The sequence below is a fragment of the Cupressus sempervirens genome, chromosome 10 (assembly GCF_028749045.1).
Source record: "Cupressus sempervirens isolate cs-2001-9-10 chromosome 10, ASM2874904v1, whole genome shotgun sequence".
Taxonomy (NCBI): domain Eukaryota; kingdom Viridiplantae; phylum Streptophyta; class Pinopsida; order Cupressales; family Cupressaceae; genus Cupressus; species Cupressus sempervirens.
Window position 1 is genome coordinate 445,085,528 of NC_143127.1, and position 25,323 is coordinate 445,110,850.

The 25,323-nt window shown below is 33.1% G+C and overlaps 1 protein-coding gene across 3 annotated transcripts in view; it reads left to right on the plus strand.

Moving 5' to 3' along the window:
• The window catches only part of UVH6 (RAD3-like DNA-binding helicase protein), a 100,629-nt gene extending 91,008 nt beyond the window's left edge, over positions 1-9,621 (plus strand). Inside the window, exons 12-13 of one of the 3 annotated variants that reach the window (XM_089807396.1) lie at positions 8,988-9,128; positions 9,227-9,621. In XM_089807396.1, the coding sequence (XP_089663522.1) occupies positions 8,988-9,104 (117 nt within the window). In that variant the 3' untranslated portion in view covers positions 9,105-9,128; positions 9,227-9,621. Of the gene's footprint in view, positions 1-8,987 lie in introns of all 3 variants that reach the window. The other 2 variants (XM_089807395.1, XM_089807394.1) reach the window with 2 other exon arrangements.
• Positions 9,622-25,323: the final 15,702 nt, after the last annotated feature.

Consider the following 25,323-nt stretch of genomic DNA (forward strand, 5'->3'; position numbering starts at 1 on the left):
TAGCTTCTTTCCAAGCTGTATGTTTAATAGCATTAGAAGGATTGGTTGGTTCTGTTTTGGATAAATCACTCATGTTTGGTGTATAACCAGAGAATTCTTTAGGTCTTTTGCTTTCTCTAATTGTTCCGGAAGGTGCAGCAAAGTCTTGAGCTGCTTCAACTGTTTTAATAGCCCAAAGTGGTCTTTTCTTCAAGGTTCATATTATGAATTTCATCTTCGATTTCTTCTAAGTTCTCCCTCTGGGACCTAGATTCACTATTTCTTTCAGAATTAGATAAAGGAGAAGGTTCATCAGAACTTATGGCTCTTTTGAATGCAAGATCTTCTTCAAAGATTACATCCCTACTAAGTTCAATGCTTTTCTGTGCAGGTATGAAAATCCTATATACCTTAGATGTTTCACTATACCCTACAAAAACACCTTTTCTTCCAAAGGGTTCTAACTTGGTTCTCTTTTCTTTTGGAACATGGATATATACAGGACACCCAAATTTTTTAAGATGACTTATATTGGGTTTTACTTTAGTAAATACTTCTTCAGGGGTTTAATCTTTAAGACAGGAGTGAGGGCTTTTTTTTTGAATATATACATCAATACAAGAGGCTTCTGCCCAAAGATAATATTCTAGATTTTGGTCAAAGATCATAGCTCTAGCAGCTCCTATAATTGTCCTATTTTTTCTTTCTGCTACCCCATTTTGTTTTGGATTATAAGGAACAGTGTACTCCATTTTAATCCTTGATTCTTTACAAATTTTTTTAAACAAGTCTGAGGTATATTCTCCTCCGTTATCAGTTCTAAGGGTTTTAATTTTATGTCCTGAAAAATTTTCAGTTAATGCTTTGAATTCTTTAAATCTTTGTAGGATTTTTTTTGATTCCTTGCATTTTAAAAGGTAAATCCATGTTTTCCTAGAGAAGTCATCTATGAACAAGATGTAATACCAAAATCCTCCAAGAGAAGGAACAAACATAGGTCCACATAACTCTGAATGAATTATTTTTTGTACATTATTTGTTTTCCTAATACTATCATGAAAGGGACTTCTGGTGTTCTTACCCAGAGCACACCCTTTGCAAATACTTGGGTGGTCTTTATTTAGTTTAGGTAATCCATTAGCCATCTTCTCCATAGTTGATAAAGTTTTAAAGTTTAGATGCCCTAATCTTCTGTGCCATATTTCATTTATATCTACAGCTTCATGAACTAGGGCTTGAATAGATTGACTAGATTCTGTATTCAATTCATACAAATATCCTTTTAATTGACCAATTAACTTTGCTTTCTTGATGGAGGAGTTCTTTGCCCAAGTTAATACTTTGCCATCCAAGAATGCAACATTGTGCCCATCATCTTCAAGTGCTGTAATTGATATTAGGTTTCTTTTAATTCCTGGTACATAGAGTACACCTTTAAGAAGAAGAGTATTTCTTGATTTTAGTTTCAAAGTACGATTTCCAATTCCTCGCTGAATTATCACCAATTGTAACTTCACCGCTAACCTTCTTTGATAAAGAGTCTAGAGTTTCTTTGTGTCCCGTTATATGTCTAGAAGATCCACTATCAATTACCCATGCTTTATTTGAAATTTCATTTGATAGAGAGGAATACAAAACACGGTTTTCAAGATCATAAGTATCTTCTTCTCTAATAACATTTGTACAGTTTGCTTGTTGTTTGGAATTTTTAGGACAATTAGATTTGTAGTGTCCAAATTTTTCACATTTGAAACACTTTATTTTAGATAGGTCTTTCTTGGGTTTTCCATTCCTTTGATTTCCCTTTTTCTTCTTGAAATGCTTCTTCTTGCCCTTATAGGAGTTTGTATTAAGAAGGTGAAGTTCTTCATCTTCTACTTTCGGTTTCCCTCCTTTTTTTAGTTTTTTGGATTCCTCTTGAAGGAATAATCGTTTTTGAGTCTGTTAAAGTCCGAAAGATTATCTTTGGCATTTATTCCTTGTGCAAATTTCTCCCATGAATCTGACAATCCATCTATAGCCATAAGTGTTAATTATGTGTCACTAATGGTGGTTCCTCTACTTGATAATTCATCTCTAATGCCAGCAACTCTTAGGAAGTAAGAATTTATCGATTCTCCTTTTTTTATTTGAATGTGATTCAGTTGACTTTTTAGTGCAAGAACCCTAGTTGCATTATTTACTTCATATGCATTTCATAATGCATTTATCATATCAAAGGCAGTTTGATGTTTTGTAAGCATAGGTACGATATCATTTTTACTCCATCCAAGATGATTTGAATAGCTTTTCTATTTCCTGTGCTTCAAATAGATTTGTGAGGTTCAACTGGGGGTTGTTTGAATGCTCCATCAACGAATTGTTTTACATTGTTCTCTTCAAGAATCATCATAATTCTGAATTTCTAGGCAACAAAGTGCTCTTTCCTATCAAACCTGTCCTCGGGTCTGATTGTTTATGCCATTGAAGATAGAAGACAGTTGCTAGATATATATATATATATAGAGTCTGATAATTGAATTTTGCAGAGCCTAGGTTCGACTGCCAGAGCTCTGATACCATGTAAAGATTCTGAAAATTCTTTGAATCAGACTTTTATTTCCTTCTTTGATTGCTGACAATGATCTTCTACATTCTGAATATGATGAAGTTTACACTTATAATTCTGATCTGAGAATTATATATCTGCAAATAGATCAGTGTAATTTGTTGCTGAGAAAATAACCTTAATGGTGTAATATATGGGGAACACCGAACTTCTCTTATGCTGATATAATAAGTAATAATTAACCTTGTGACTGAGAGTATCTTCTGAACTTTGATTGCAGGGTATTGGTGCTTAGAAGAGCAGACTTAATTGTTTCTGTGTGTTCACTAACTGCACCAGTAACCCTCCTATATATCCTTACTAAAGGGTATGTCCCTCAAAGGGACATATCCCTTCCTAAACTAGCACTAACTAAACTCCCCTTAAGTCGGCGATCTGGGAAAAACAAATATAATAACACTTAGCTATGTATTAGTTTAAATAAGCATTATAATGTTGCTTCATGAGAAGTCGCCGGCTCCTATAGGAAGAGTTATATTTAATATAATGCCAGTTTAGAGATATATATATAATAAGACGAGCAAGTACGGTCTGTACTATCAGACCTGTAGGTTATCTGGTTAATAATCTTAACAAAGACTACTACCAATTCTTTTCCAAACACAGGAAACAAATTAATAAATATCTACATCTCTATATTTTGGAGCAGCAAGATGTAATGCGTGGCATTGTTATTTTCAGTCACATTGAATTTTTGAAATGAACAATAATCATATGATATAATGCCTTGAACTTTGTATGAATGTCGAACTTGAATTAGTAATGTAAATAAATGATCCAAATCAATTAGATAAATTGTCATGAACAATTGCAGGCATAAATTCTTCATATGGATTACATATAAACCATTTGACCAAATGTCAATGTAATGTTTGTGGAAGTTAGGGTATTTTATATTCATAAATTGGATCAGGTCATTACAGTTGCAAGTTTGATTAAAATATCTTGGTAGGGGATATTACACTAGCTTCCTATGTGTTTTCTCCATTAGGTGTGAACCTGTGGAAGGAAATAAGACCTTGGAATGTATAGTTCCAAGTTCCCGGCTTCCCTTGCACCCTTGTCCTTAATCAATTCTCATTTTTTGTTTTGTTTTCTTTCTCGATTTTTGTCTTGCCCCTTCTACGATAGTCATTCCATTTGGTTGTAATGTCCATTCAGACCTGAAAGTGTGGTACATAGCCTCAAGTTTATGTCCCATCTTACAAATTTGCCTTGGCTTGTCATTGTTCGATGATCCTCTTTCTTCTTGAAATTTGATTCCCACTTCAGTTTTTTGTCAATCTTCTCAGTCTCATTTTTTTTTCCTCCCAATCTTGGTCTGCATTTCTCATATGTGCCTGCGATTCAATCCTTGCTTGACCCTTCTTCTTTATTTTTGGACCTTGAGCCTTTAGATGAAATTTGCACCTCCATGCTTAGTTCTGGTCCCAGTACCCTTTTTCTTTTAAGCTCTTGTCAGTTCTTGTTTCTTCCATCAGATTAGTCTGCATTGCCTGTACTCTTAGACCTTGTTCTAGAATCCCTCATAGACCTTTAAACTTATTGTTTGCCTGTTTCACACCTAGAAACCCCTCAATAACCCTTTGCCACGTACATCCACAGCTTGCCGATCATTCCATTAACAGAGAACTTTTCCTTGCAACCATTAGGCCGCGAATATCTCCTGAAGTCTCATTGTTAAAACTAATGACTTAATTCCATGTAAAGATCAAACTGGATAATGCATGCCTGACCGTACTGCCATCATTGTGGTTATTGAAGATCCAATCACCCAATTAGACCTGAGTCGATTCTTCTGCTCATTTCGGAGGTTCCATTGAATTTCCCACAGTCCTCACATGCAATTAAATTCCTGAATTTAAGAAAAGAAACTGTAAATACCATTTCATTTTACATTAAAAGGGTTGGTCTTTGAGGCGACTCTCTAGGCAGGAAAACTTTGCAGTTGATTGAAGGCTGTCAAATTGTGCCAGTTTGAGTTGCAAATGAAAGAATGCAGTTTACTAAAGTAGGAAGGGCCTGCAGATGCACAATCACATGTACTATTATATCTCTAAGAATGTATGGTTTTAGCTATGCATATTTTGTTATCAAATTTGCTGCAGTTATTGGAAGACTGATTAGGTGAAGGGTGATAGCTTTTAATGTATCATAAATGCTTTGTAATGGTTTTCTGAGTTCTCTCTTAGATATGGGTTATTGTAGTTCAAAGATAGATTGTGAAGGATGTCTACATGAAATGACATAGTTGATTTGCATATAAATTAAATCTTACTCTGTTAATTCTTCACTTGATAGCATCTCTTTACTCTTTGTTGTTCATGAATTAGTTGCACAATGGAGGAAATGCTAGTCCACATCGGCAAAGGTCAACCAATTCTTCATTTAAATCACCTTCTTCCCTGTTAGCAGGAGTAGATAAAAAAATACATGCTGTTTGTGACTCAATTTTATAAATCAGGGAACAAATATTAAGCAACCCGACTGTTAAATCACTAATGAATCATGTATAGTATATCTGCACCTTGCTTCCCTATATGCAGTTATATATATTTTTTATCTCAAGGGATCAAAGTACTCTTTCGACTAACTGGTGCATATGCGAGGTGTAATCAGCTATAGTAGAAGTTTCTTGCAGCTACTTTGTATGGATTGAATTACAAATATAGGGCCAAATGTACATTTAGGTATTATTGTTGATTACAACAATTATGTTACATTTCAATTGGTACAATAATCTGTTAAAGATACTTCTAGGCATACCCTTGCTGGTTTAGTTGAGCTCAAAGTGCAAGAGAGTTCAACCACTCTTGTTAAGCGGCCTTAAACTTTTCTCAATCTATTGAGAACTCTTCTTTCACTTTCTTGATGACAAATGCTTGGCCTTGAAGGTAAGAAATGTTCTAGGTTTGTGGATCTGCAGTTTTTGTAAGTAATAGAATCTGCATATTATGACCTTTTCTATGAGAATCTAAATTATACTCCACATTTTGTCATAAATGTAGTGTTTGGTATGATCAACATGCGAAGGTAGGATCTGTTCTAGTGCTGTCCACAAACCTCCACAAAACTATAAACAAGCGGTAGGCCAACATTAAACCATGATCGTACAAATATACATACTACATTTACCTTGTGGGAAATCTTTGCATATTCATTGTTAAATAATATTATGGCCGCTCCATCATCTAGGACTACCTTAGATGCCTTCATAGGAAGGATGTAGACCCTCTTTCAGCCATGGACTTCTAGTTGTTGTTTTGATTTTCTGTTTGGAACTTTTTGATTCATGGATTTCATATTCCCTGAATTTTGTATGCATTTGACAATATTTATATGTATGTGTGCTATTTCCTTTAGCTACAATTTGCATTTATACTTATGTGATCGATGCATACTGGTGTATGTGATCAAATTAGCTTCTATATGATGATGATATTGTGCTTGTAAAGTTTATTTAATAAAGGGTGGGTGTGTGAAACAAATTTTAAATCCTTACCACATCTTTCCACATGTTTGAATTTCTGGGGCTTTTCACTTACTAAGCTTTTACCATTTGTTTTCACTAAGTTCAAGTCCAAGCCCTAATCATGTTTGCAGAGTTCATTGTGAGTATTCTTGTCTCTTGTATTAAAAATATGTCACCATCTCAAAGATCCATATGTTGTTTTTCACGGGCACATGGCCCCTAAGGAATTTCCCCCACTCTCCTACAGAGGACAATACCCATCTCCAAACCCGTTTTCTCTTTTGCGAAAAAAAGATACGTTCTAGAAATGCTGTTTTCGGTGAGTTAGGAAACTTGGGGACAGTGTAGTCGTCCTCTGACCATCCTTGATACATAAGGCTCTCTCCTTTTTCTCAGCCATGAAAAACATCCACTGTTTTTTGAAAAGTGACAAGAAGAGTTTTTCAATCATTCTTGGCAAGAAGAAAAAGAAAGACGAGGGGCAAGAAAGTTTTCATTTTTGAGTTGCAAGATGGTTTGATGGTTTGACATAAAATCCTTTTCATTCCAGGTATGTTTTTCATCTTCCATTTGTTTATGGCCATTTATTTTCATTTATTTTACTTTCAGCAGTGCTATATATTTCATAATAATGAACAACAGCAGTGAGAGTGAGGAAGGTGGTAATAGTGATAGCATTGATAGAGAAATTCAACAAACTCAACCTAAAAGAAAAAAACGCATAGTACTAGGGAAGCCATGGGGGGGTCTTCAGCTAGTGTGAATGTAGCAGGGCCCTACCGCATTTGATTGCCCTTTGGAGCCCTCAAAAAGTATGCAAAAGACCATTCAACCCAAAGAAACCTCTCCAATTTGCCACAATAGAAGGCAAAGATGAGATTTTTTGTTTTGTTTTGGGGGTAGTAGAGAATGGGACTGCCATTTGTGCAATAAACATTATTTTGGGAGCTATACTAGAGTTTATTGCCATCTTTTGTGGATAGTTGGTCAATGGGTCAAAGGTTGCAAAGGTAAAACACAAGTAGAAAAACTTGAGTCAACTAGAGTACACATAGTGGGGGAGAAATTAAAATCTGGGACTTGAATAGATAATGTGTAAGCTAGTTTGCAAGCTTTGAGTCAACCTTCACCAGGGAAAAAAGTGCCGCACCTACTTCCACCTACAATGGAAGGGGAAAGAACTTTCTCATAGTGTAGAAGAGTAAAAGAGAAACCAATGTTGATATATTTAATTTGCCAGCAAAAATGAAAATTGAAGTTTCTATTGGCAGGTTACTTTTTGCTCATGGTCTTCCATTCTAGGTGTCACGTTCCTCATACTATAAAAAACTTTGCAAAGATATCTATATGCTGCTGGTCCCTCATTTGTACCACATGGAAAGACAAAACTATGCATCACTGTTCTTGATAAATAGTATTCAAAAGTGAGCATTTTGATGGGGGATATGAGACAAACATGGTTGAGTGAAGGATGGTCCATCATAATGGACGAGTAGACAAACATCCCCTAAAATATCTTAATGTTTTAATGTTAAATGAAATTTCTTTATCTCTCTATACATCTTCTAGAAGCGTTTATTTAAAAATTAGAGATATCTCGGATATGTCATATAAATCACATTGGCTTTTCCTAGAGTGAACATATGTGGTCATTAAAAGCTAAAATAAATAAATAAGGAGACTAATAGATGTGTAATATTCTATTTTTCACTTTAAAATTTAAAAATTACATGTTTTCAGCAGAATGTTTTGTTTTTTATAATGAAAAATAATAATAAACATGGAGGTGTAGTATAGAGAGAGTAAATGATAAGGCTATAAGCATACAAGGATTATTAAAAATTCAAGCCTTCTATGGGCACCATATTATAATTTTTTAAAATTTGGACATTTCCCTTTCAGCATATCTCCCATTTCCAGCTGATTATTGTTTAAAATTTTATTTTATTATAAAGAATTGATGTAAATGTTATAAACATTTTAGTTTCATACATTCTTTAAAGATACAATACACTATCATTTTTCCCCTCCAAATTGGAATTGAATACAAGTCTTTTTCCTTATTTTCTTTTTCTTTTTGCCATCTTGATTCTGTCACATCAATGTTTCGGGAATGGCATACTGGTGCATGTCCCTGCCCCTTGTACCAGTATTAGTAATTTCTTGCAATCACCTGGTAGTGGTGCCATGAACAAAACTTTGAAGCTCTTCTTCACTTGGCTAGTTTGGTTCTTGTGAGAGAGCTGATCTGAAGTTTGACTTAAGAGGGGTAATCTGGAGGACCCTCTTCCTATCGCTACCAGTGACTCAGATGATGACTCTGATTTAAATTTAGATTCATTGAGGACAGTCATATGTTTTGCATATTTATTTTAAGAGATACTTCATTGATTTTGATTATTATGGACATCTGATTATGGAGTTGAATTTCTATGTTATTGTTTACTGTATAGTGTTTAGGTGGACTTATCTTTGTCATTTCATCATGATGTATGAAACTTGGAGCCTTTTGGCATTTTTGCTATATCTATGTCATATTTTTACAAAGAAAGTATTTGAATATTTGTTAATTCGCTAATTTGCTATGTATTGAGCTTCTAAAATGTCTATGTTAAATGGTTTATCAATGTTATGATATTCATATTTGAATTCTCTCTGAATTTATAAATTCCCCTATATTTTTCAATAACTGTCCCTTGTCCTCCCCTAAAAGTTGGCTCTGAACTGAATCCGTACTGGAAACATGTCCTTTATCCCCAAAATTCCTTCAAAAGGGATAATTTGGTGGTCAAACAAATTACGCAGTTGTGAATGATTCTTTTACTAATTATGATATTTCAGTGTGGGTACAGTAAATGATATTTTAATTTTGCAAATCGGTTTACAAGTATAATCTAACACGAGTTTCTTTTGATGAAACAAAATCAGTTTTTGCGGAAGATGGCTCAACCATATGACAAGGCAGGCAGTGGAGTGAAAAAGACGTTGTTAACACAAGAAGATATAGAAAGCATGGAAACTAAAACATCAATGGAATTAGATTGATTTCCTTTTTGATTTGCAAATATGGTAATGTTAGAACATAATACGACTCTGATGTCAAAAGATTGATATTTCATTATTATAATTGATTGATATTTCATTATTATAATTGTCATGGAGCATAGCAGTACTGTTGAAAATCTGCAATTGCAAGCCGATGGAATTTGCACAAGGGAAGAGGATAGATGGCTGAGGAAATGTGTATGAAACTTACAAACTGAAGAGCCTTCCATCAAAGTACAAAAATATGATGAATTAACGTGCTTCTATCTGGGGACTTTGAAAGTAACTTCAGCTGAAAGCTTTAAGCTTTCTGGTTCTTCTTTGTTTGACCTTGGATGTTTGTCAGAAATGTTAGGGAGCGGAGTTGAACAGGATTTACAATTGTACAGTTCGATACGATATTTGGGGAAGCACAAAGAATGTTTCCAATTACAACTAAACAAATTACACACTACATTATTGTTTTTCAAATTTAATATTACTAGTTTTGGAAATGCTGGATATGGTGTTTTACCTATATTCCATCGCTGGCATTGGTCATTCCTAAAGTCGAAGTGATTGTCATGGAATGTGCTTTTTATTTTCCTGTAATGAAATGCTTGCAAAACAATCATTAGAGTGATAAGTTTCAACATATATACACGTAACTTCCTTAGTTGAATTGATATTATGGCACCATCCTTCCAAGCGTTAGCAATGATATAAGAGGTAAATTGGTAACTAGCAAATAGTTAGTGCTGGTCCTCAATTGGATATTTCATTGTGTGTAAAGGGTGCGGGAAACAAGTATCATAGAAAAAACTGCGCTATTGATAGTCCTTTTAAATGTTTGCAACCGCTAACGGTTGATTGATGCCCTATATTTTGAAAACCAAAAGTTAATGTTGGTTCTCTACCTTAAAAAAAATATTTCCAAGGTTTCATTCAAAATGGATGGGTATTTTGTTACTAGAGTAAATTCTAATTGCTATTTTTGAAAATATATATTTCATCTATAAATAAAGTTTGCACACAAGAAACAATGTAAATTCAAATAAACAAACCTAAAAGATTTGAATTTGAATTGTGAAAAGTGTTAGACAAAGAAGAGCAAAATGAGAACTCCAGGAATACACAAGGATACACAAGATTTAAGTTGGTTCACCAATATTCTTTATTACACATTGTAGCTCACATATAGAAACTTATTATGTACATATACAAGAGTTTTGAAAGGGAGATTGAAGAGACAAAAAGAGGAGGATAAAAACAAACAACCAAGGAAGTTGAAATAAGTAGTCGGGTTTCACATGCAACAATCAACCACTTGAATTCAATATCATGTTGCAACTTACAAATGAATAACCTTATGCAATCACACAATCACAATCCCATAAAAACACATTTTGCTTTCCATGGCCTTTGTCTCAAACACTCTCATAGTAATACATATGTCAAATCAATCAACATAATTAAAATAAGTTAGTTGCTATTCACTTTTATTGTCCATTAGCAAATTCATGCCAATATATCCAACACATAAAACTTTGGTACCAACTATGCTAATCCAGTGACCTGCTAAAAAACACCTTCTAAGATAATAAAAATGTCAAAAAAATGATGTGCGAAAATATTGAAGACCCTTGTAGCCTAATGGACAATCATACATATTACATGAGTGAAGACAATGGAAACAACTCTAGTCTACCAATCAACACTTATATAAAAGGTGTGCTAATAATGAAATTGTAAGGATATACAAATTGCAATTAGCACGCTATTCAATCATTTCACATTTGATCTCACTTCATTTCTTCCAAATCCTCATTAAATGATCAAATACTTCATTTCTTTGGGGTAGGTTTTTGCCTTGTGCCTTTGGCGGGGGCGGGGCGAGGGGGGCAGCCCCTCTGCAGCGGCTGGGGCTTCTTCAGTCGGTCCTATTGGTGAGGCTATCCGTTCCCTAAGCGTTGTGGTTGGTTTTGCCATTTCTTATGCTGATGTGGTAGCCTATGAGGCTGGGCATGGTGGTTAGTCTATGTGTCTGGGGGCCCATGGTGCTGTGCCTGTTGTTGTAAGTAACCCCATTGTGATCAATCTAGAGTTTGATATTGTTGATGAGATCTCTACTTATGTGAAGGACTTCTCCTCTACAACTACCATTTGTTGTTTTAGGGGTTTTTGGCCTTCTATTCGGATGTGCATGCTTGGATTTTAAATTTTTTGGGAGCATATCATTTCATTTTTAGTTCAGATTTTCCCTGTGGCAAGGGGCTTTTTCATTATCAAATTTGCTACTAATGATGATCAAAATGCCATCCTTAGGCATGGTTTCTCTTGGGAGGAGAGGTTCCCGTTGATGGCCAAACCTTGGTATATGGATTTTGATCCGTCGATTAAATCCTTTAACAAGATTCCTTTGTGGGTAAGGTTGCCTAATCTTACCTTTCACTTATGGCTGGATTTTGTCTTGGAGGCCCTTGGGGATCATTTGCTGGTCGGTATCGTGTCTTCCTATTACGAGCTAGAGGTTGCCGTTGCACCAAAAGATCGACTCATTAATGCTCGATACAACCATTAGACTTATAGAACATAGGAGGTGGTTAAACCATGTCATGAATCTCGAAGGGGAAGGCTAGCGGTTAGTCCAACAATTCCCCCCTCAGTGTTACTTGAGGAGATTCAAACCTGTGACCAAGCTCTGATACCATTTGTTACAAGCTAGAGTTGCTGTTGCACTAAAAGATCGACTTATTAATGCCTGATACAACCACTAGACTTATGAACATAAAAGGTGGTTAAACCATGTCATGAATCCCGAAGGGGAAGTTTGGCGGTTGGTCCAACACTTCCAATGCGTTTCAGACGACATATGCTCGTATCCTTGTGGAGATCGATGTCTCCAAGGGGCTCCTAGAAATGATTGTGCTGGCCTCTCCAAATGGCTCTTTTCAGCTTCTTGATTATGAGGGAATCCCCTTCAGATGTAGGAAATGCCATGAGATAGGCCACCTCGCTATGTGCTGCTCCTTTGGAAAGATTAGATTGAAAAAGTCACCTACTTGGAGGACAGGGTTTCAGATGATCACTACACTATTCAGAAAGCTCCCTTTGATGGGGAGGGGTTGGGTGATTCTTCTCGGGTTTCTTTGGTGGAGGATTCTATTGCTGCTTTTGATGATTTAAATGTTACCCCTACGACGAGGAACAATACAATTGTCCCTCCCTTGGATGTTGCAATTGTTGATTCGTTTGTTGCCCTGATTATGGTATTGTCTCAGGTCGGAGTTGTCCCTTCTTTTGCTGTGGTTCAGATTTTGAGTAGTGGTGGAATTTCTTCTCCTGTAGCGAGGGTTTTGGGGGCGGTTTGTGGTGTGGATGGCTTTGTGTGGCAGAAGGCCGCTAGTTTGGTGGAGGATGGATGGGCAACAATTATAAGAAAAAAAGTCAAGCCCTCCAACCCATCGTTTGATATGTATTTACGCTCTCAAAAGACGAGACATAAATATAAATCTTGAATGTTGTTCACCTGATCTGTTTGAGGTTGTTCCTTTTTGTTTTGCTCTCCTAGCCTTTTTGGCTACTTGTTTTTTAGTAGTTTGTTAGGGTTTAGGACTTGGAACCTTGGGGTTACAGGATCTTGTTCAAAACCTGTTAAGGTGGTAGTAATTCACTGTGTTATCTGTGAGGTCACTCTAGTCACCTTGTTTTTTGGTGGGCAACTTGTTTCACCTTTAGATTATTGTAATTTTTGTTTGGGCTTCATTGAAAATTATTTGATTTGTAAAGGGTTTTAGGCCCCCTTCAAAACCTATTTTCCTTAGTAAAAAACAATATAGTATGTAACAATAATCACAAACTTCATTGAAGATTAAGGGACTCATGCAAAAATATCACATCCTCTGACATCACCAAATGCTAAGTTACCAAGTATGATCTCCTTTACTTCCCAAATGAACAACACCCAACCAACATGGATGTAGGCCTCTCTCACCAAGGAAGTTCAAACTCCAAATGTTCTAAAACAAGGATCCAATGCAATCAACATCTCCTACTAGAAGATAAATCTACTGAGTAAACATATAGCGGGGAATGAACACACTCCTCTACAATACACCAAGTCAGTGGTTCTCTGCAAAAACAACATAAATCTACAAGGATCCAATGCAATCAACATCTCCTACTAGAAGATAAATCTACCGAGTAAACATATAGCGGGGAATGAACACACTCCTCTAGAATACACCAAATCAGTGGTTCTCTGCAAAAACAACATAAACCATCAACAAATGTTTGCTTGTCCCAAGAGAACTCCAATCTTACCCAAACTATTATTATCAATCCATGTTGAGTTTCAAAAACAACAATGCACAATTTTACAACTTTAACCCAAAGATCGATGTACTCAATATAATTGTTGAAAACTCCCACTCCATGTTAGCAATAATGGAACACACCATACTCTATTGTACTGGAGGTCATACGAACAACCCTAGACCATCTAATGAGAGCTTTGGAAAGAATTATCTTCCACATACCAAAGATTATTCACAAGACATGCCATCTAAGCCGCTGCTACATTGTTAACATCATTTTTCTCAAAAAAAGTGATTGTGGAGTTAGTTACCAATAACATATCGATTTTGGTGAGAACATGCCAATTTGGAGGCTCCCCATCTCCATGTCCATTTTTTTAAAAATGCTTCCCCACTACTTTGTGTGAATGTTGCTTAACCTAACTTTTGATAGAATCCCAATGATCATAGATTCTACCTAGTGTAGCATATAAAATTCCAGGTTGGACTCTAATGCCAATTCTCAAAAAAAAAAAGGATACAAGAATACACATAGAAACACAAGTTTTGATGTGGTTCTCCAATTTGGCTACATCCACTAGGGCTTGAATCTTTATTACACATTACAACTTACATACAAAATATCATTCCTTCATATATATAGATTTTTCTTCAAAATATGACAAAGACAAACAAAAGAAAGATGAAACAAATAGTCGAGGAAGATGAAATAAACAATTAGACTTCACATTCAACACAAATAGAAATGATGACGGGCTAGGCCACAAAGCAAAGCAACAACAAGAGATGAAGATATAGAGGTAGGTTCTGTCAACTATTTCTAGTGATAGAGGAGGCTTCAAGTCTATTGCTATGCCATCTACCAAGTACATTGGGTTTTTGGCTTCCTCAAATGTCATCTGTAGAATGTGTAAGAGGAAATTTCTGATTGATGCCCAAATTTTTTTGTGACACCGAAATTCTTTTGAATGATTATTCTATGTGATGATATTATAAACAACAAATCCTTAATGCTCCAAGATGTCTTCCTTGTTTGAGTGAAAGTTAATTCTTCCACTAACTTGGTTTGAATCTAAGCATGGGCAATCAACAAGATTGATTTTTTAAGGATAAAACTTCTAGGATTTAAGGTTTAGAGAACTTAAATCCTTTTAAAGTGGTCGAACAAAACTTGGTTTTCTTATCCTTGGGGGATATTGCATCTATTTTTCAAATGAGGTTCTAGACATTCAACAATATGATGTACACATAGATGTAATTACAAAGAATATAACTAAATAAGCTCTTTTGTAGATGTATTCACTGAAAAAAATTGCTAATGATTTTGTTCAATGTATGAAGAAAGTATGGAAGGAAATTTTGGTGCCTTTATTTTTAAATTTGGATAGATGAAGTTTGTTCAGTTTCATATTGTTGATGATTTTGAATTTGGGTGATACAACGAGGCCTATTTTTTATATTAACAAGATGCAAGGAACACCAAGAAACCATTGTTTTTCTAGTAGGCTGGGATTCGTTTTGAGTAGGTAGAAAACTATTTTATACACACACACACACACATATGTATATATATACACATATATGTATATATTACACATATATGTGTATATACATACATATGTAATATATGTATACATATACACATATATGTATATATATGTATATACATACATATGTAATATATGTATACATATACACATATATGTATATATATGTATATATTACACATATATGTATATATACATATATATGTAATATATGTATATATATACATATATGTATATACATATATATGTGAATATATATGTATATATACACACATATATATGTATATATATTTATATATACACATATGTATATATGTATATACATATATATATATATATATATATATATGTATATATATACATATATATATGTAATATACATACATATATATATATATATGTACATATATACATGTACATATATGTATATGTATATGTACATATATGTATATATACATGTATGTAGATATATATACATATACATATACATATACATATACATATACATATACATATATGTATATGTATATATGTACATATATATATATATACATATTCATATATGTATACGTATGTATGTATGTATATATATATATATATATATATATATATATATATATATATATATATATATATATATATATATATATATATATATATATATATATATATATATATATATATATATATATATATGTATGTATGTATGTGTACACACACACACACATAAAATCATGCGACAACTATCATTACGAGGTTTCACTGTGTGATCATCTTTATCATCTCCCATTTGATTATGGGAAATTTTGTTTTGCCTAGGCATTTGATTGAAAAACTAGGAGTTTGTTAGATTTGATAAGGGGTAAGATGCTTTTAAAGCAGATTTTGAGAGCTTATGTTATGACTAATAATTTCAAATCTATATTCTTTACAATAAATATTTTGTTCTTAAGAGTTCATAGACTCTTTTGTAAGCTTTGAAGAGCTTCCATCATAATCAAATTGGGACACAAAATACTAGATTTCCCATGGAAATGCATTTTTGTTTCTTGCATTTCCTATAAGTGGGCTAAGAATCTTTTAACTTGAAAGTAAACATGGTTCATGGGGACCTAGAAATTGTATAGGTGAGTGGACCTTCCCCTTATCTTTGCATAGTAAATATTATATTAACTAGCCCAATAAGATGTGTTTTATGAATAAGGATGGTCGAGTCAAAGGTTCTAATTCAACTTTCTCCGTAAAGTGAATTGTTGAGGAAGACAAAGATTGTAGACTTTCAATATTCCAAATATTTTATGGATATTTAGGTTTCAATAGATCAGGTTTGTAGGAAAAAGAAAGACAAGATTAACTTTTTAAATATTTCTTATAATTTCCTAAATGGAAAATAAAATATCAAATCAAATTGTAGATAGTTTGTTAAGTATAGAGGAAAATGAAAGAGACAGTTGGAAGTGGGGATGGATTGTAATAACCATTGATGCACACTTTTCTTATTACGGAAGAAGTTTGTCGTCAATTTATGCATGATTTTATTAGTCAATCTTGAAAGAATTGTAGACATATTTAGGAAATTCTTTATTAGCATACAAATAATTTCTTAGTCTCCCTTGAAAGAGTTTTATAATTTATTTGGAGCCTCTATTGCAACCTTTTTTATATGCACAAAGATAAGGGATGATAAAAATTCAATGTTGTAGATTACTTTTAGAATTCCTATGTTTGGGTGTCTTTTTTTCTCTTTTTAAACTGAATCCTTTTTTCAAATCTATTAATTATACTTCAATTTTGGTTTTGATCCTAATAGATTCCCTCATTGTAAAAAAAAATAGTGACCTTATACTTCAATTTTAAAATTGAAATAAATACATTAATATCTAACCATCAATAAGAAAGGTGTACCATTTTCTAAAAAGAATTCAAATGAATAAAATCAATATATTCCTTTATACTTATAAAAACTATTATGTTCTCGAGGCTCTTCTCTTAATATTCCAAAGATTTTGCACATCATCATCATATAAATTTTATTCCTTGTTTGGTTTAGATAATATGATTAATACATTTGCTTAGATACCATCCTCCTTGGTGATTTCATTACTTTGCTTTTTACAATCTCATTATTTAGGTACATTGTTGAGATGTAGTTTCATTCAAATTTAAATAGATGCCATTTTTATAAATTTTCATATTTTAGCAAGCTAAGTATTTAGTCACACTAACATATTATAAGTACTTCTAGTTTAACGAGTAATTTTATGAAAATAATCCTCATCAAGTTTATTGTTGGGAATGAAAAATAATTTTAAAAGTGGATTAATTTTCTATAATTTTAGGGATCGTTTTTAGTTCTCTTCCTCTCATTAAAGGCTCTCCCCATATTGAGATGAATGAGACTCGTCATTATGCAATAAAAATTAGTTTTTTTATTTGATTATAGAAACTCAAGTAGAATTAGTTTGGAGCTTATATCCTCACCCTTGCTGTACTTGTTTTAGACCCATGGATATGTCTTCATACACGAAGATATTTCTTATAATGTTTTTCTTTATACATTTCTTGGAAGCAATGCTTGAAAATTACAAAATGTATTTTTAAAAGTTTTTTAGAGATATATAAATTACATTGAGTTTTTTTTCAAATGGTGATGTTTGGTTTATAAGAGCTTAAAGAACTAAATAAATACATTTTTAGAAATATATTTAATTTTAAATATAAAACTTATTTTGAAACACCAAAGAGTTATTAGTATATAATGAAATAATAATCCCTAAGGTTTCTCATTCCTTTTTCGTTGGAACCTTAATAGGATATTCTCTAGAAATGTTGAAGACTTTGTTACACAATGTATATGCTTGATAGTGAGTGATAATGTTAAGACTATGTCTAACATCACCCCTCCTCATTTATGTAAGAATATCTAGAAACAAACAAATCATCAAGTCTTTAGGGATGAAGAGACTCTGGATTGGGTGACTACTAGTAAAAATATAAAAGACATTAAGGAAAACTTTCTTATTATCAAGAAAAATACCAGTCTTGGCAATGATGACTTCTCCCAAGAGGCTTCCATTTTCTATGACATCAATATAAAGAATGTTACACACAAATACATAGGAGAAGCAATTTTTCTTTGTCTTCTTGATGATTGGATCAAGGCCAACTTGGAATGGGGTGACCAAATTTAGACTAGGGAATACTAGGTGTGGTGGCATAATTAGGGATATGAACACTAATTATATCAACACAGTGGATTCACCACTTGGCATCTAAACTAGCCATTATGTTGAAGATAGTGTTCCCTCCTTTATATTAAGTTAGCTAAAACTATCAATTTCAAATATTTTTGGGTGGATGTGGATTCAAAAAGACTCATCAATTATTTAAACAAGAAAGTTCCACTAATGTGGATAGTGGGAACTATTATAAATGAGGCAAGAAATTTTTGAATACTTTGAAAAAGCTCCCATATTTATTGAGAGGTGAACTCATTTAGTAACTATATTGCCAACCTAGGCATGAGATCAGAGAAGATCATGACTTAGCAAGAAAATATTGCAAAAAATATATTTAAAAGAGATAATAAATGAGGATAGGATGCATTTCCATGTTGGAAACACAAACAAATATGATGATTATATCAATAAAGTACTATGATCATTACAAGATGGTGTAGAGGGGTGATGACATCAAAACCATTAACGAGTGGCATAGCTTCTGAATGATTGTGGCCCTCTTATGCATTTTATTTTATAACATTTAGTTTTTTGTTTTCACATTAGATGTGAAAGGATTATTTACTAAGTGAAAGAACGTGGGAGACAAACCAAGAAAACAAGAGCCAAGTTCTTGAAAGGAATGGAGAAACATGTCAAAGGTTTTGAAACAACTTGAGTATAGAAGAGTGACCAAATACCTTGAAAGGCTTCTTGGATTTGATTTAGAATCTACAAAGGAGTTCTCTAAATGATGGATGGAGTTCAATGTTTCAATGAGTGGGGTCTCCTTTCCTCTTAATAGAGAAATTGTTGGGTTGCCTGTGAAGCTCTAAACATCTTCAAGGAAATAAAAGTCACAAATAAGGCATTAGAGAAATTTCCAAAGGATGTTGAAGAAAGGAAGGCATTGGTCAAGGTGGGTAACTAATTCTCTAAAAATTAATCATAATAAGCCCATTTGGAGGCATGTGTTAAATTTTGTTAGGGATTATTTCACTTTATATGGCAGGAAGAAAAGGGTCTATTGCTTTAATTTCATTTTTTCTAGTCATTTTTAGTATGGACATAAAATCTCTTTCCTTTATTATATTTTGAAATCTCTAAATTCTAGTGTGGTCAAACACAAGAAAAAATCATCTTGACCAATTATCCATAAAGAGCTTATTCTCCTCTTTGTGTAGTACCACAAGGCTAGAATTCTTGAATCTAGTCTGAAAATTAAACATGAGGGGGGGTTTTGGGAGTAAGAGGAAAAACCCTTAGTCCATAAAATATTAAAAAAGTGGATAGTCAATACACTAGGATGAATACATGGGATAAAGAGGTTACCATGTCAATTGATACCCAAGATGATAAGGACTCAACATATCCTTGGGAGGGAAATGTGGATAAAATAGAAACCGAGGAGGGATATGATGAGTCTTCTAATCCTAAGTTGTAGAAGACCTCTCCATCCACGAAAATTTCATAAAAAGGAAAAAAAAAAGGATATAAATGTAATAAAAATGATAACAAGAGGGAGGATTTAGCCATTTATGTTGTTTCTTACTCAAAGGATGTCCAATTTTTGAAAGATGTGAAGATTTTATATGATCATGACGCTAAAAATAATTCAAATTCCTTGGATTTTCTCAGCACAACTAAGGATAAAGTTGAGTTATCTTAGGTCTTTGATAGCTAGATTTATAAAGGAGTCAATTTCCTTAGAGAGAAGGTGGATGCCTTGGAAAAACGTTTGCAGATTGAAGTGGAGGTAAGGAAAAGGCTAAAATGAATATGTAATGGAATCATGGATCAATTGAAGGATATGGAGGGTAGAGTTTTAGGAAAAAAAAACTCAAAATAAAATCATAATAGGATCTAGTCTTCGAATGAAAATTATGAATAGTAAAGGGAAAATGATATAGAGGGCATTGAGCTCAAAGTTTACATATTTAGAAAACACAAAGACAAATAGAATGTTTTAGAAGGCCTAGGGAAATGATCGATCGGTGGAATCAATAGAAAGATAATGATTATGGCTCCAAAGAATCCTAAAGATGATCTAGACATAAGGGAGATTTAGGGTGCTAAAGTTCTTAAAATTTGCCTTAGGTTTGGGTTTCTCTATCTTCTTTCTACTTCGTGTTTTTTGTTTTTTTGTTCTTTTTGTGCTAGTTCTTTTTTTATTGAATTTCATGCAAGTTTATTTTATATTTCTCAGATAGTCCTTTTGGACATAGCTACATGCATTTTGTACATTGATACTTTTTGGGTTTTGGGTCCTTGTAAAATCTATTTTTACCTTGATCTAAAACATAAATGACATTATAATGTTGGATAAACCATTTATAACCTTTAGTTTCACCAACAAAATTATAATGGAGAGAACAATTGTTTGGGATCCTTTAAATAGGGCCTCCTATGCCTTTTCAAGTAAAGGTATATCATGAATAACATTAGGGTCATCTTGATTATCATAGTCAACTATGTTAGTAATAAATATGTCATATATTAATATATTTGTATTATTATCTTTAATCATGTTTTTGGTGTATAATCATCTTTCATGGGATCTGTACACTCAACTTCAATATTCACACCTCCATATTTATTGGCTTTGAAAACCACATTCTCTAGGTTGTGATGGTCCACATCATGTTACATAGGTTGCTTGACCTATTCAAAAATGATCAACATGAATAAACCATGATCATGATCTTATCATCAAGTCATTTAATATGTATATAAATTGTTAAAATGATATAACAAACAACATACAAATGGATGATAAACATGCCCCCCTTTAATGTTTCAATGCTCTATACAACATTTCTTAGTTATTTTGATTAGAATTCTTCTAGTCTTTGAGCCCTTACAATTTTCACAAGGATAGTAACATTGATCATCACCAATTCTTTTCAAGTTAGACCACAATCTAGAAATTGTCTTCTTATTTTATTCTTTGCTGATATTATCTAACATGGTTTGTCTTCACAAGAAACAAAATTGGGCTATAGAAACTTCAGTTTATAACCTTCATAAACTACATAAAATGATTTCGCAAGTATAGGAGTTTTCTTAGACTAGTTATATTAAAGTTGAGATATTAGTTATGAAATGATGTTTTAGTATAATATGGCAAACAAAAATACTACAGTCACTCTAATTTGATAGAAACAAAAGCCATATTACTTGAATTGATGTAATGGAAAAAATATTTCTTGCATTACTTCTATACAAATTAAAGACTAATGGAAAAAATGGTTGTTAGGCCCATAGTGACATCAAATTGAAAAACATAGACAACTTGCTTCTCTATAATGCAAGAGCACCAAAGGATTGGAAGGATATGAAGGGGTCACTTGTATGATTTAGATAAAATGGAGACTAAAAGGAGCTAAGAAGTTTCAAATGTAACTAAATTATTCATAAAAAAGGTTAGTAATGTATGCATCTTCAACATTCACCTATTGAGGAAAAAAGATTCCCATGTGAGTGTGAGGACTTATATAATTATTTTATTTCTTTTAAGACTTCAAAATATTGTTGTAACAAGGCATTGATGAGATGGTTACATAGTGGACTTATAAGAGAATTCTTCATCAATAGTTAATATAATATATGTAATTAGTGGTTTATCGGGGAGTAGTTTGACATGATATTTTTCCACTAAGTCTTTAATGGTTGAATATTTTGATCTAAGGAGTTTGATACTATCTTGGAGTTACATTCTCTAATGGTTAAAAAACATTGCATGGTACCTTCGAGGCAACAAGTCAAGAAAATTTGGCTTTTCTCATTAATCCCACTAATAAACTTGGTACTTAATAGGTGTTTTCTCATGGAGATAATGACCTAGCACTAAAATATTTTTAATATGTTTTTTCTTCTTCACCTCTCATCCATACATATGGATTCATAATTAATTTTCTTTGAGTTGTTGCCTCAAATGTATCATAGAATTTTCTATCACAATATAATTTCAAAGGTAGGTGTAAAGTAGGTATCCATGTTTGGTACAAAGTTTAGTTGTGACAACCACTCATATATTGATAGATTTGTAAGAATAACTTGAGTATATTGAAGAATATGAATAGTTTTAGGGAAGGGTATATTTGTGGATAAAAGGATCATGTTTTCCCTTCCAAAGAGATCATTGGATCATTGAAATGCCACTATATATTTCTTGAGGGAAAGAAATTGATAATGTGTTCAATAAGAGAAAAGAAGTATTAAGGAAATAAAAATCAGACACACATGTAATATAAACAAATGATTGTAAAAAATAAATTCATTAGAGGTTTTAATGAGAGTAAATGTATAGATAGATAAAATAAGTGTTCAAAAATCCAATGGATAGATAGACAACATGAATGTTGAAAACAAGGCTTTAGAGAAAGGGTATTTAGGCAAAGTGATATTCTTTGTTAAGAAAAAGGAATCAACTCAAAGACAAAAAAAAAATTTCTCATCATAGACTGTCATGTAGATGCGTCCTATAGTTTTTATGGGCTCTTCTTTTCTCAATGAAGCTTGTATTGTTATATTTAAGGGAGCCAAAAAAAATCTCATTTTAAAAGGTTTTCATTTCCTTTATTCCTTAATAATTTTTTTGATAATGTACATTTCGATAAAAATAAAAATGATCAAGGTTTAGAAAAAGTCTCAATAAATATATTATTGCAGTTTCCACACAAACAAGTTTCTAAAAAAATAAAAATAGTGCAATTTTTTCAAAATTATACATCATAATCTAAAGTTAACCCTCTAATCCACACACTCATCAATTAAATATTCCATGGATAAGCCTTTATCTTTGGGAAGTAAAATTATTTAATAGTGGCCTGACGTCTCTTCTTGCACACCCTATCATAAACCCATATATAAGCGTTCTCGCTTCACAAATAATCCTGGACAATGGTGAAATACGAAGGAAAGGGCACTCTGCTCGCCTAGCCAGGCCAATCAATGAACCGTTTGAATATTGATGTCGAGATTTGCTCCAGACTCACTGTTTAAACAACCAGCTCCTGGATTCCACCGTCTCTTATCACAGTGGATAGATTTTTCCAGTTTTAGGTTTTATTTGCTTGAATAGGGAAATAGATGTTGAGGTGCATGATTTATGGTAGGATATTATAGTCTCTAGTCTTTATTATGCCATGCAATCATGCAGCTTAGTATTTGTTTTCATTTAATAAGAACTGTTGTTCCCTATAGTTTAGGTTGTCATTCTTTAGGTTAATATTTCTTAACTCCATGTTTATTCACATTAGGTTTTAGGGCAAGTAGGTGTTAGCAATACTTTTTAAAATCAATGTAATTTGATATATGAGTTAGTATGCTGTATTAGAAAGTGCTCAGTATAATAATAAATTTTTTTGCTTGATTTTGCTAAAAATAGAGCGTACTCTATTTTTTCATTATTGAAGGCTTGTTTATTTTGTTTGTTTATCATCTTTGATTTTATAGATCAAATTATGGAGGAGTTTATATTCTACATTTGGTATTAGAGTTGAAGGTGTTTGGAAGACAACAATATGGCAAACAACTTGCAAATCCCAAAGTTTGATGGAGCTGATTACCAATATTGGTCAATCAAGATGAAGACATATTTGATTGGGAAAGATTTTTGGGAGATCGTTGAATCTGGATATGAAGAGCTTACAGACTAAAATACTCTCCAACCTAATGATAGGAGATTGAAGAAAGAAGCTGAGAAGAAGAATGCAATGACATTGTTTCACATTCAGATGGCTCTTGATAAGAGCTTGTTTCCTCGAATTGCTGATGCAAAGAAAACAAAAGAGGCCTAGAAGACTCTATATACACTTACCATGGCAATGATCAGATCAAGGTTGTGAAGCTACAAACCTTGAAAAGAGAATACAAAAACTTGAAGATGAAGGAGACAGAGAGTGTGGGCGATTTCTGTGTGAGAGTGAAAGATGTGACTCATAAAATGGCCACTTTGGGTGAATCTATGTCTCAAGAGCATGTAATACAGAAGGTATTAAGATCTCTAACCCCAAGATGGAATACTATAGCAATTATCATGGAAGAAAGCAAAAAATTTAGCTCCCATGGAGTATGATGAATTGGTTGGATCTCTCATATCACATGAGGATAGAATAAGGGACACATCTACTAGTGTTAATGAGAAGGCTTTTGCTTCCCAATTACAAATTTCAAAGAATGATAGTGCTAGCAGCAACAGTAACAACAACAAAGGCTCAAGACAGGGTCAAAATCAGAATTTTTCAAGAGGATCTAGAGGATGAGGAGGTGCTCAAGGAGGAAGAGGTAGAGGTAGATTTGATAAAAGGAACATCCAATGGAATCATTGCAATAAGTATGGACATTTTGAGAGAGAGTGTAGACTGAAATCAGGCAACAATAATGCAAATTATGCCCAACAAAATGAGGATCCTTCCTTAAGTAATTTATTTTTGTGTTATGGGAAAGGTGAGAGTAATGTGAATGATGTTTGGTATTTGGATTCTAGATGCTCTAACCATATGTCTAGTAACAAAAAAATATTTTCAAAGCTTGACGATAGTTATAGATCCAATATTACCCTTGGTAATAACAATACAGTGGATGTTGCAGCCAAAGGAGCCATGGATGTTCAGACAAAGGAAGGTATGAAAAATGTTCAAGATATTTATTATACTCCCAAGTTGAAGCATAATTTATTGAGTGTTGGGCACCTATGTGAGAAGAATTATAGAGTGGTATTTGAGAACATGCAATGTACTATCTATGATAAGAATCAGAAAAATAAAGTGATTATAGTTGTTCCTATGACAAATAATAGGATGTTTCCTTTGAAGTTTGGTCAAAATGACAATCAGCTTGTCAATATGGCTTATGAGGATAAAAGTTGGTTGTGGCATCTCAGGTATGGCCATTTGAATTTCAATAGTTTGAAGAATCTAACATCAAATGCATTGGTTCTTGGATTGCTTAAGGTTGAAGAGCATAAACAGATTTGTGAAGGGTGTGCAAAAGGGAAACATGCAAGGGAATCATTTTCAAAAGGCAGTGCATGGAGGGCCCAATACCCACTTCAGCTTATTCAGTCAGATATTTGTGGTCCAATGCAAACACAAAGCCTGGGCAAGTCATCATATTTCATTACTTTTATTGATGATTACTCATACATGTGTTGGTT